The sequence below is a fragment of the Meles meles genome, chromosome 4 (assembly GCF_922984935.1).
Source record: "Meles meles chromosome 4, mMelMel3.1 paternal haplotype, whole genome shotgun sequence".
Classification (NCBI taxonomy): Eukaryota; Metazoa; Chordata; class Mammalia; order Carnivora; family Mustelidae; genus Meles; species Meles meles.
Window position 1 is genome coordinate 81,507,017 of NC_060069.1, and position 14,117 is coordinate 81,521,133.

Consider the following 14,117-nt stretch of genomic DNA (forward strand, 5'->3'; position numbering starts at 1 on the left):
TAGCCAGACCTGAATGGTTAGCACACTATTGTTAAATTATTTCAAATTAACATTAGCCCACTTCTAGGGTAGATTCATTGGAAATTTTCTTCACATTTCCCAAATATGAAAAGCTATGTCTTCAAAATGGAATATGAGTATTGTTTATAAAAGCTGAAAATGTTTTTAATCCTCTTAGTAGCATTAGAGAAATTAAGGTATATTAGCATATTTCACTATTTGAAGTGAATGAAATGTTGAAATTATTTAATAAAAATACATTTTGAAGGGATTCTGGTTGGCTCAATGGGTACACCCCTATGACACTTGATCTCTTGGTCCCTGCATTATAAGTTCAAGATCCATCCTGGATTACTTAAAATGATAATAATAAAAAATAAAAATAAAAATAACTTCCAAAAATATTTTTTTATTAATCCCTTAACTACAAAGTAGAAACATCTAAATTGCTGAATACTTCCATTTTGAAATTGTGAAATATTTATTATAATTTTACTTTTACAGCTTTGCAAAAAGCTTGGTGGCTCATGTGTTACGGCGCTGGATGGTTATTATGTAGAATCCATCATTTGTGTTTTTATTGGATTTGGTTGGTGGTTCTTTCTTGGTCCAAAATTGAAAAAATTACAGAATGAAGGACCATCTTCATGGAAGTGCAAAAGAAGCAATTAATTTGCATTCACTACTGGACATTCTAGGAAGGTAACTGTAGTTTTATTTTAATTCAGACAGCTCTGATAATCAGTGCACAGGAGTATAAAATAAAATTTTAAACAAGGAAATTATTAATATAAAATGCCAAATGATTAAAAAATAGAGACTCTCTGTATAGTTGATTATATTTTCCTTGCCTTGTCAATGTATTTGAAGTTTACTTAAGGTCAGGAAATTGGTTCTAAAAGAAGTTTTCTGGCCTTGTTATTTGATTTATATCTTTTTAATTTACTGACCAAAGTATGTTTTAACCTGCAGTGCAGTAGTCATGGGTGGTAACCATCCAGTCAAGTATTGTTATCAGTACCTATCATTGAGCTGTATTTAAAATTCTGGTACAATATATGAAATGGAACAGAGTTTGATATTCAGGTACAAATTACAGCCAGTCTGACCCTGTTGACAACTAAATTTTATTTTGAATTGCAAATTGGTTAAATTCTATGTGGAATTTGCTGAGAAAAGAATGCAGACTACTGAAATGCCATTTTAGTTGTTATTTTTCTGACCATAACCACGTTGTACTAATGAACCTGTGTTAAAAAGACTATTTTAAATGTATTTCCTGCTTTTGTAAGCATTAAAGATTTATAAGAAGATTACTCAAACTATTTTTTATAAAATGAAAGCTAACGATTTTTAATTTAATAATTCCCTGTCCCCCTTTTTGAGGGAGATATTCTGATTCCTTGTTAACTTTTACCCTAAAGCTTGCATATGTTTTTGTCATAAGTGCTTCATGGCATACAGACAGCTCATAAAGGGATCTAATTTAGTGTTGTATGTACGTTCACGGCAAAGTTTTGAAAATAAAAAATGTTTTACTCAAAGCAGTTTTTTTTATTACTGAGAGAAAAAAACAGTAAAGATTTTCAATTAAATAAAATCAAAATGAGTAATACTATAATTTTAAAGACTAACGCTTAGAGAGAGAGACAAAGACATTTTGTGCCTTTGACAAATTATGTTGTGGAAGAATGTTTCTTAATTAAGCACTTTAATAGTGAGAAAAGATCTCACAGTTACTTTATATAAAATCAGGTACTGTATTTCCACTTATTAAAACACAACCTTCTGTTTGTAAACTATAATATCTGCTGGATTATTGATATCCCAGGAAGGTTAAGCTTTGGAATACGTTAGCAGTTACCAACATATTATTTATACCAATAATAAGGTTCTTTGCATTTTTTGTGTCGTATATTATTCTGACTCTTTAGAGATTATGTAAATCCTTCCAAAGATAAAGAAAAAGAAAGATTAAGTTGAGTCTTAGTTTTATCCTTGTGGGAAAACATATACTAATTTTTTATTTTGTTAATTTTATAACATAGGTTGAATTTTAGAGTGGGGTTTTATATAAGTAATGGAGGATAAAATGGGTGGGAGAAAATGGCACTCAGCATCTGAAGAAAGATAGAGGCGGTTCTCTAGAACTCATGCATTGCCATTGGAAAGCCTTTGTTGGGCATCGATGTCAGATCCTGAAGAATCACCTGGAAAATCATCCTAGAAACAAGGAAGCTACACCAAACTGTAGTCTACCATACTTTGTCACATGGGTTGTCCATTATCATGTATTATAATCAGAATGTTTACTTGAATAAAGAAAAAAACCCATTTACTCTCATATGTGAAATGTATTTTGCTTTTTAATTTTTATATTAAAAAGTTGACATTGCCATAATTACCTTTTGTTTCTTACCCATTCATATTACATATTTACATACTTTCAAACATACTTTGAAGTCAGCCAGTCTTTAATGATTTAAAGTATTAAAATCTGTTGTAAGCCTTTAACTATAAGGTGAAAGCCATTAATTGCATTTGCTCTAGAAATTTTGAATTGTAGTCCTTTGGTTATTTGGGTACATGCTTGTAATGCATACCAAAAATGGTTTCTTAATAGCTATGTGCAACTGTGTTGCATACATTGATCACTGATGGTATCTTACAAATGATCTACCTGAATCGGAGGATCTGTTCATGGTATATCAGTAGTACTAGAAAATACTACCCTTTTTTGCATATGTTTTCCTTTACTGATAGATCCTGATAAACTCTGCTAGTATGAACATTAACTCCAGTTAATGTATTATATATTTACTAGCTAATACTCATAAATCTCACAAGGTTATAAGATTAGCTAAGACTAATAACAAAAATTCCTCCCTTTGTAAATATTTTAATTTTGCCTATTCAATCACACACAAAAAATTTGTTCAATACCTAAAATAGATTTCTCTATTTTTTTTAATATTAAACCTTTGCGATATAAAATAAATCTGTTGTTTTATTTCTTCTCTTTATTACAAGGATTTTTATCCTAAGCAGATGTCATTGGGGCCTTGAAACCCCTGAATTGCTAGCAAAACTGGATATGTAATTATTTGTCTTTCTGGAGAGAGTTCTTGTTAAAATCTTAAGTGGTCTGTGATCCAAAAAGTGTAAGAGCCGTGGCCTTATTGAATATGGGCTATGAATTGTAAACATAAATTTGAAATAATAGTTGTGAAACTAATTGTTTAAACCGTCCTAAAAACAATGTTAAAAGAAAAATCTATGACGAAAACTGGAAAATGTCTGCATTTGTAGTAGTGAACTTGAACCTTGAATGGTTTAGAGCAGGTAAGACATTACTGGTAGCAGAGGGATATAAGGGTGGGGAGGAGTCAGCAGAGGGATATAAAGACACATCTTAGTCATTTAGTACTTTTTCCTATGAATAATTTCTATTTTGCCCTGTTAACAGAAACCCAAAATAGTATGTTGTTTTATATTAAATGGTTGAGCTCATTATTTAAAATAACAGAAGACCAGACTTGTTTTTATATTTTGAGGGATCATGTTTGTTTCATGTGGTTCAAAGAATGAATAAAGCTGTATGACACAGACACTGCTAAAGCTAAGGAACCAATTTGTTGGGGACATTCCATGCAGATTTCCAAAATGTATGTTACCTTAGTATTAAAGAAAGAACATAAGTTTCAAGAAATTATTGCATTATAACTAGGATTAATATATTTAATAGCCATTTTCATTACAAAAGGAAAGGTGATGTAATGTGTTGTATTACTGAGACTTCTTTTAACCAATGTCTTTGGTAGATAGCAAGGCATAATTAATTGATTTTTCTCTTAGCAGATTTAAAATACTTGTTATAGACCTTATTTCTTTTTTCACTACAGCTTAATCTCTGTAATTCGACAGTGCCAAATTTTTAATGTAATCTCTATTTAATTTGGGACTGGGAGCCTTTTCATTTCTTACCTGTCAAACTGCACTTAGAATCTTCATTTTACTCCTTTAAATTGTTGGCAAGGTAAATGGGCATGAAGAAGTTGTATTTTTTCCTGGAATTCTGTTTCACCAGAGGAAAATCCTGTATCAGGACAGAATAGTTAATGTACAGGGCTCATGCCCCCTATTTAAGTGAATAGAAACTTTTTTTTATTTATCAGATTATAAAGATTGCTTTTAAGGAGGGTTTTTTTTTAATGGATTGACAGATATTTTATAGGAGGAAATAGTTTTATGTAGGAAAATGAAAATTTTATGATTATAATTTCTCTTTTAAAGAATTTGTCAAGTATATAATTTAAAAGATTATGTTAAAACATCAGCAATATTGATTTGCATACTTTATATGAAGTTTTGAAGCATTGAGAAAAAGGTTGCTACATTTTAATAGTTTTTTATTGTCAGTATATAGACATAACTTTTTATAACAGTTTTATGTAAAGAGTAACAAATAACATGACTGAAATGAACAAGGTACTGGCATAATTCTTAGGGAATTATAAATATCTCAGCTCTAGTACTCTAGTCGATTACAATTAATCAGTCACTATTATAAATATTAAAGTCTATCCTTATTTTCCTCAAAATGACCTTATATGTTGGAAAAAGTTTACTTTTTCTAGCCTTATAGTTAATGAAATTGAAATTTTTATCACATGTATCTATAAAATTAGGAAAATAGAAAATTGGAGCAAAAATCTGTTACTTTAAAAAGTTAGTTTGGCATGTTTGGTAAATTGATAGATTACCACTGTCAAGCTGTATCAGTAAATCTAGATCTGTTGTCAGATATTGCTTTATGCAAGAATTAGTGTAAAATTGAAAAAATATACAGTGTTGAAAGTTGTCATTGTTGGGGTCTTTATGATATTGCATCCATGTACAGTTTTGAATTAAAAATGCACAACACAAAATCATTTCTATTACCATTTTTGAAAGATCTAACATTAACTTTGATAGTTTAGCATTATTTAAGTGTTTTAGTGTATGTGAAATGTTTATTTGGTTAATTTATTTTCAGATGTTAATATTTATTAAATATTTATGCATTGTTTAAATATTTGGAGTATATTTGAAATAAATTCTCCAGATTTTTACGTAAAGGTTTATTTAAGTGCTCAAAATGATTGCTTTACAACTGAGCTCTAAAAAATAAAATACTAACAAAATATATTGTTTTCATGTTTGTTAAGTACAAGCCAAATTTACCTGCAAGTCATTCATATTAAAATTATATGAGATTGACATATAATTAAGAGCAAGGTAATTTCAGGAGGCGTACGTCTACCACCAAACCAGAAAAAGGAAGAGAAATTTTTTTTTTAAATGCTATTTATTTGAGAGAGAGAGCACAAGCTCTCTTGTGCATTTTTTATTTTTATTTTAATTCCAGTATAGTTAACATACAATGTTATATTAGCTTCAGGTGTATAATCAGGTGATTCAGCAATTCTGTACATCAACCAGCGCTCATCAACATAAGTGTACTCTTTTTTTTTTATATTTTATTTTATTTGACAGAGAGAAATCACAACTAGGCAGAGAGGCAGACAGAGAGAGAGGAGGAAGCAGGCTCCTTGCGGAGCAGAGAGCCCGATGTGGGGCTCCATCCCAGGACCCTGGGATCATGACCTGAGCCGAAGGCAGAGGCTTTAACCCACTGAGCCACCCAGGCACCCCAACACAAGTGTACTCTTAATCCCCTTCAACTCTTTGACCCATCCCTCTAACCATCTGTTTGTTCTCTTTGAGTTAAGAGTTGTTTTTTTGGTTTGTATCTTTTTTTTCCTTTGTTTGTTTGTTTTGTTTATTAAATTTCACAGAGGAGTGAAATTATATGGTATTTATCTTTCTCTGAGTGATTTATTTCGCTTAGTATTTTACTCTAGATTTATCCATGTTGTTGCAAGTAGCAAGATTTCCTTTTTTGTGAATGAACAATATTCCATTGTATATATGTACCACCTCTTCTTTATCCATTCTTCTATAGGTTACTTCAGTAATTTGGGCTACTTAGTAATTTAGCTATTGTAAGTAATCCTGCAATAAACAAGGGTGCATTTTTCCTTTCAGACTAATGTTTTTGTATACTTTGGGTAAATACGCAAGAGTGCAATTACTGCATTATATGGTAATTCTATTTTTAATTTTTTGAGGAACCTCGATACTGTTTTACACAGTGGCTGCATCCGTTTGCATTTTCACCAAGAGTACAGAAGGGTTCCTTTTTCTCCAAATCCTCGCCAACACTTGTGTTTTTGAAAGTCTTGGTTTTAGAACCAAGAGTTCTGCCTCAAGTGACTAGATGTTTCCTTTTATATTTTCTTCTAGTTCAAAGTGGGAAATTATCCAAGTAGTTCAATTTAAAGTGATAATAAGGGGATAATAAGGGGCGCCTGGGTGGCTCAGTGGGTTAAAGCCTCTGCCTTTGGCTCAGGTCATGATCCCGGTATCCTGGGATCGAGCCCCGCATTGGGCTGTCTGCTCATCAGGGAGCCTGCTTCCCTCCCTCTCTGCCTGCCTCTCTGCCTACTTGTGACCTCTCTGTCAAATAAATAAATAAATTCTTAAAAAAAAAAAAACAACACTGAAAGAATGTCCTGATTCCGATCTTAAATTGTATGGTCCACCCTAGTGATAGAGAAGAGGGTAAGGAAGCCAGTTTTGTAGTGGGAAGAATAAGAAGGGAAGCGTAAATGGAAGAAGAAAAAGCAAGGTCATGTTGGTAATGAAGTACAAGCATGAAGAGTCACAAATAATGATGATGTGAACCTAACCCTTTACTAGAGGTATTTTACTGTGTCTGGACGTCTGCTCTGTTGAGAGTCCTAACATAATTTTGTGAGGCTCCTTTCTCTTCTACTTCTACTCTACTTAACTCTGATAGTGCAGCTTCTCTTATTCAAAGTAGACAAACCAAATCTCTGTTCGTGACCAAGAGAAAAGTTCAACAAGCATTGTCATACCACAAATGCTGACCTAAAGGATGTAAGTTAATATATTTCAGACTTTGTCTATGATCTGCCAGATATTCCTTATGTAGACTTAATTGCCAGATTAATGCCCTGAAGTGAAAGTAAACTGCATGTAAATTTAATAAGCACTATGTATTGTGCTCCAGTAAAAACTCCGGTAAAAAAACATTTCAGGGTTTTACCCTCCAGTTTTCTCAATCAGGCTTATAGACAGAGTGGAATGACAGAGAAGTGGGCTACACATACGACAATACTATAAGTATTTAATTCCATACTGAATGATTTAGAGATCATAAGAATTATAAGATTACAAAAATATATATATCCTCATTATATGGGTGAATCTAGAAAAATCTTTGATTCTCACATTGATTCAACAAATTTTTTGATCATTTTTTCTACAAAATGTACACTGGAAAGAATAAAAGTGTTTTGACATGTCTTTCTCCTTTAGAGTTTCATAATTTTCCAGGCAAAGAAAGTGCAATGAAAGAACTAAGGAGGCAAAGATTAATTGTGTTTAGGAGAAGGCTCTGGAGAGGAGGTTGTATCTTTCACATGACTGCTTCATCCCTTTCCGAAGGCACGTGTCGCATTCAGTGCCCCAGACTTAGCAAGGCAACTCTAGCTTTTAAGCTTAAGTGGTCATGTTTCTGGCCACTTCATCTTGTCATACTAAAGCTGGTTGTGCTAGAGGAGTGAACCCCTGACTGAATGACAGCCAATAAACAGATAAGCCATCAGTCCAATAGGAGGGTTGGCATGAAAACTTTGGTAATGTTAGGGAATGAGAATTTCTGGACTAAGAATCAAATTGACGTGAGACAGATTAACAGGAGAAAATCAAATTTAATAGGCATATGTAAGGGGAATCCGGATAGGCATGGAAATTCCAAAGACAGGCAAAATGAAGTAAAAATGTCATTCTGAACTGAGAAAGGGGTAGGGGTCTGGGATTTTAGAGGAAAGGAATGCATTTCATAGGGCAAAAAGAAGACCAGAAGTTTGGTAATTAGATGTTTGCCCTACCATACAGATGGGGCACTCAGATGAAATTTACCTCTGTTAATAACCCTTATTCTGGGAAAGACTCCCAATTTAGATTTTTCTGTGTGGTTAAGGGAAGGACAAATATTTGTGTGCCCACAGAGTCTTAAGGTCCTTAAGCTCAAAATAATCTGCATACCAAAGTGGCACATCCAGGGGGGTAGCAGGGGCACTGTCCCAACCCCCTTCAATAAGAATGATGATGCCTGGACCACTCAGAGTTTTTTAGGAGGTTATGGGGAGACAGATAAAGTGTGTGTTGGTAGTGGAAGGAGGGTTAGAAATACACAGTGAGGCAGACTGAGTTGCTGGCAATAGATTGATAACAGTAGGGATTAAAGAACTGCTCCTGAGAAATGGGGATAATGTTGGTGGCTAACTCAAATAGAGCCATATTAGTTCCTGAACAACTTTTGGGCTCCCAGACTACATTCTAGACATATGACCGACCTATATTACAATTCCTGATCATTGCCTGGTAAATTGGCTTGAGATTCCACAGTTCCTAATTTCTACAATTTTCATTATGCTTTCGAAACTTCTCCCTCTCGCCCATTTCAGAAAAAGCAAGGTATAATTTACATAAAGTATACAAATCAATTTCAATGGTATTCAATAACTTTCTTCCAATATAGTTCTGTTCCCTTGTCTCTTCTTTTCTGCTATTATTGTTATACAAACTATATCTGTATATATTATAAGCCCATAAGCATAGTTTCATAATTATTACTTTGTCCAGTTGTCTTAATCACACAGGAGAAGGAAGGATTATAAACAAAAATACATTTATACAATATTTTATATTTACCTATGTAGTTACCTTTACTGGTACTCTAATTCTTCACATGAATTCATTTGTTTGTTTGTTTTTCTTGAGATTTTATTTTTAAGTAATTTCTACACCCAACATGGGGCTCGAACTCACAATCCTGAGATCAAGAGTCGCATGCTGACTGAGCCAGTCACCCCCTTGATATGATATTTAAACTGAGACTTGAAAGGTAAGGAGGCAGCTTGGTGGGAGGTGAAGGTGAGAAAGATGAGGATTTAGGGCACTCTTGGCAGGGCACGCGGTAAGTTAAAAGGCTCAGAGGCAAAGGGATGAACTTGCCATGTGTGAAGAACAGTGAGATCAATGTACTTTGTGCTCGAGGCAAAATGAATGAAGGTGGAGGGTAGGAAAGAAGAACTTGAGAGATCAGCAGGTCCTCAATTGTGTAGCATCCTTTGTATGAGCCTCAGGAGTTTTGACATTACTTGAACCATAAAGGAAAGCCATTCAAGGAGAGGTAATAAACTGAAAGTCTGTAGTCTCAGCCTGAGGACATATTCTACGAGACCGACGCCTTACCACTTGGCCACCGCGCCAGCCTGAGGACATATTCTATACCCAGTACAGTGTTTTCCTAACAATTTTAATTTCAAAACTGGGCAATTTCATATAAAAGTTGGAATTTGGAGGCGCCTGGGTGGCTCAGTGGTTTGGGTCTCTGTTTTTGGCTCAGGTTGTGGTCTGAGGGTCCTGGGATCGGCCTGCATCAGGCTCTCTGCTCAGCGGGGAGCCTGCTTCCCCCTCTCTCTCTCTGCCTTCTTGTGATCTCTCTGTCAAATAAATAAAATCTTTTTTAAAAAAGTTTGAATTTGCAGCTTTTTTTTTTAGATTTTTATTTATTTATTTGACAGATCACAAGTAGGCATAGCAGCAGGCTATTGCTTAGCAGCAGGCTAAGCAAGGAGCCTGCTTCTCCCTCTGCCTGCCTCTCCCCCTGCTTGTGCTCTCTCTCTCTCTGTCTCTGACAAATAATTAAAGTCTTTAAAAAAAAAATAAATAAAAGCTGAAGGTCTCTCCATACTGTTTGTTGAAGTTTGGGTGTAATGCAATGGTGAGGTTTTACCAGGCAAGTGCAAAGGGGGCAGAGGAGGGGCGCCTGGGTGGCTCAGTGGTTAAAGCCTCTGCCTTAGGCTCAGGTCATGATCCCGGGATCCTGGGATCAAGCCCCACATCGGGCTCTCTGCTCAACAGGGAGCCTGCCTCCTCCTCTCTCTCTCTGCCTGCCTCTCTGCCTACCTGTGATCTGTCAAATAAACAAATAAAAAAATCTTAAAAAAAAAAAAAAAAGCAAAGGGGGCAGAGGGGGGTTGGAGTAGCAGCTATTTTTAAGGGAGTGATTATAATGCTAAACCAGAGAGTCCTAGCTGGATAGGGTGGAAATTGACTAGATGGGGCCGATGGTGGATGGACATGGTTCAGTGGAGTGATCATCCTGAGTTCAAAGAGTTATTGACATAAGGGGTATTTTCACAAGTGAACAGGAAGAACAAGAGGTTGGGGTTGGAGAGGGCACTGTTAGAACTGTGATCGCAGATGTGGCAATTTCTGGCAAGGGCAAGACCCAGAGTATAACCAAGGGAGGGAATGGCTGACTTGGGGTAGAGAAAAAAGTCACTGGGCATGAGACAGTCAACCACTTGAGAAATCAGAATAATAACAGGAATTGAATTGAAGAGAAAGACTTTAAGTCAGATGTTAGTCTTCAGGAACACCTGGGTGGCTCAGTCGGTTAAGCGTCTACCTCCACCTCTGGTCATGATTCCAGAGTCCTGGGATCGAGTCCTGCATCAGGCTCTTTGCTTCATGGGGAGCCTGCTTCTGCCTCTCCCTCTCCCTGCTGCTCCTCCTGCTTGTCCCCTCTCTCTCTGACTAAAAAAAGAAAAAAAAAAAAAGATGCTAGTCTTCAGTGAACAAGAGAGAGTGACCAGGAGATCACAAGATGACAGTCTTTTTCTTTTTTTCTTTTTCTTTCTTTCTTTCTTTTTTTTTTTTTTTTTAAGAAAGAGAGAGAGCAAACATGAGCAGGGAAAGGGGGAGAAGCAGACACTCCCCCCCCCCCCAGCAAGGAGCCAATGCGGGGCTCCATCCCAGGACCCTGGAAACATGACCTGACCTGAAGGCAGTCGCCCAACTGAGCCACCCAGGTGTCGCACAAGATGACAGTCTTGATCACTCCTGACAGTCCTGAAGAGAGTAGGGAAGGGGGCAGTAGGTAATAGTTTGGACAGCAAGGAAATGAATGAGCTTTACTTCCTGGTCCTGAAGGATAGGAGCTTTAGTCATCTTAGGCTGCTATAGCAAATTACCATAGCCTGGGCGGCTTAAACAACAGACATTTAATTCTCACAGTTTTTTATGCTGATGAAGTTCAAGATTAAGGTGCTGGTGGGTTGGGTCCCTGGTGAGAGACTCCTCTTCCTGGCAGACTGCCACCTTCTCTCAGAGAGAGAGAGAGAGAGAGATCTGGTCTTTATTCCTCTCTCATAAGGACATTAATATCAGAGGGGCTCCACTTTCATGACCTTATCTAAACCTCATTAACCCCCAAAGACCTCACCTTCTAATACCATCACATCAGGGGTTAGAATGTCATATAAGAATTTTGAAGTACAGAGGCATTTAGTCCGTAACACAACAGAATGGTTAACTTTGACTGGAAACCAATGCTAGAAACTGAGGTGTCTCTGTGAAGGGAGATCTCCATTAAATATTCTTTTTTTTCCCCCTTTGGACTCTGGGGACATTCACAATAATATTCAGCTCATTTGTTTTTGTTTTTAAAGATTTATTCATCTATTATTTAAAAAATATATATTTTATTTATCTGTTTTGGAGAGGTGGGGAGGGTTAAGGGAAAAAATCACAAGCAGACTCCCTGCTGAGTACAAAGCCTGACAGGGGACTCAATCTTATGACCCTGAAATCAAGAGTCGGGTGTTTTACTGACTGAGCCACCCAAGCACTCCTATCTATCTCTCTATCTATCTAGCTACCTCCCTCTCTATCTCTATTATCTATTTTAAGTAGGTGCCACACCTGGCATGGAGCCCAGCATGGGGCTTGAACTCACAACCCTGAAATCAAGACCTGAGCTAAGACTGATAAGGGAAATCTGTGTTCTAAGGTGACCTAGCAATCCAACAGGTGATCCCAGTTCTGGCCCCAGAGCCATTTCGGGTTTTCCTCCCCTGCCCCTGCCAGCATTGGGCACAAGAGTGGCACAGATACAGAAGTAAAAGTGTATAAACTACCCCCTTTGTTTGTGCTCAGGGCTCAGACCTCAGGAGATTACTCCCCTCTGAGCCCACCTGTGTTGAATAAACCTCCGATCCTCCAAGGTCTCTTGAATGCCACTTGGTTCTTCTGCCAGGATCCAGTTCGGGTTCTGTAACAAGATCAAGAGTCAGACGCTTAACTGACTAAGCCACCCAGGCGCCCCCAGTTAATTTTTTTTTAAATTAACATTCCATATAGTTAATATCAAATCTTTGATAAAAGTCTAATACAGTCTCAGTCTTTGTGTTCATGGTACTGTGGGAAATTGAGGGGTGGGCAATGAACCTAAGTGTGGCTTTCGTGCATACCTCTCTAGTCATATAAGCAACATATCCATTGAGTTCTCAATGGTCACCAGTATCAAAAGGGGCAGGGGTCTTTGGTGAAGCTACCCCAAGAAAATGTTAAATCTCTCAATCTGCAGAAATCCTGGGGCAGGAGCTACCCTTCCCACATTAATGGTTAGTGGGATGACGCTGAAATATCGAGAAGGACACTTTGAGATATCTGGAGGACTCAGAAACACCCAGGTGGCTGATAATCTAGGGTATAGAAAAGAAGACTTTGGGGTAGAAAGTAGGGAAAATGAACTGAGCACTGTCTTTAACTTGAAGTGTGAGAGAGAACAGAAAGGACATTGAAACAGCATAGGAAGACTTGGGATCAGAATTGCCCCTGAATAAATCTTATTTTTTTCTATTAGCTAAAGCTATTCAAAATTTCTTAATATACAGAAACTTTGTTTTTTTTTTTTTTAAGATTTTCTTTATTCATTTGACAGACAGCGATCACAAGTAGGCAGAGAGGCAGGCAAAGAGAGAGGAAGGGAAGCAGGCTCCTGCTGAGCAGAGAGCCCGATGCGGGGCTCGATCCCAGGATCCTGGGATCATGACCTGAGCTGAAGGCAGAGGCTTTAAACCCACTGAGCCACGCAGACGCCCCCAGAAACTTTGTTCTTATCTGAAATAGTAATTAGGGACTTGGATAGTATATCTTTTTAGCTGGATTTTCCCCAATATTATTTGTGTGCCCCTCACTGGAGATTTATAGGGATTTATGTGTGCTAGCTGATTGCCTTTGTGGGAGGCAGTATTGTGGTTAAGTGCACAGACTGAGCCAAATGGCTGAGTAGAATCCCTGCACAATAGCCCAGCTCACCACTCCTTGGCTGGGTGACCTTAGCTACTGGCTTACTCACTCCACATACTTACTCCTTAAAATTGGGCTTAATAATAGTGTCTATCTAATAAAGTTGCTGTGAGGATTAAAGGAGTTCATACATGAAAACTATTTAGAATGGTGCCTGGCACATAGTTAGATCTAAGTCTTAGCTGTTACTTATTTTCTATTAGATGTAGTACTGAGGCACAACATTCCTTGAAGTTACTACTCAATGTGTGTTAGGAATACAACGTACTTAATTTTGACTTCTAAGGTAATATGTGCATAAGGTAAAAATAATTTCCAACGGTATACTTGCACAGTCCAATATCATAGCCACTAGCCACATGTGACTATTGAAATATTTCCATCATTGCAAAATGTTCTATTATAGCTGGTAGATAGTTAAACCTCCCAACCATTCCTACCCGAATCCCTCCCCCAGGGGCAATCGCTGTTTTAAGTTCCTTGCATAGCTTTTCATGGTACACACATATACACACACACACAATTTTTTACACAAATGTTACCATATCATTACATTGTCCTGCATCTAAATGTTGTTTAAAAAATATACTAATATATACTACTAGTAATATCCTAAATATACTAACATAGCTTTCTAGATTTAATCAGTTAACAGTTCAACAATTTAGAGCACGTGATATTAGGGTTACAAAGCAACCGTGCAAACTTGAAAGCACAATTCAAATACATTAAGCATCTTGTTGTATTTGGGAGCAAGTGGAAGTACTACTTCAATTTCCTTTCTGCATTGCAGATGGGGAACCCACACCAAGTCTGGCTTAACT

The 14,117-nt window shown here is 36.7% G+C and overlaps 1 protein-coding gene across 4 annotated transcripts in view; it reads left to right on the forward strand.

The window, feature by feature from the left end:
• SLC33A1 (solute carrier family 33 member 1) overlaps window positions 1-14,104 on the forward strand; it is a 37,934-nt gene extending 23,830 nt beyond the window's left edge. The window contains exons 6-7 of one of the 4 annotated variants that reach the window (XM_046003147.1): window positions 505-702; window positions 14,087-14,104. In XM_046003147.1, the coding sequence (XP_045859103.1) occupies window positions 505-672 (168 nt within the window). In that variant the 3' untranslated portion in view covers window positions 673-702; window positions 14,087-14,104. Of the gene's footprint in view, window positions 1-504; window positions 5,300-14,086 lie in introns of those variants that run through there. The other 3 variants (XM_046003146.1, XM_046003148.1, XM_046003145.1) reach the window with 3 other exon arrangements.
• The last annotated feature ends 13 nt before the right edge of the window (window positions 14,105-14,117 follow it).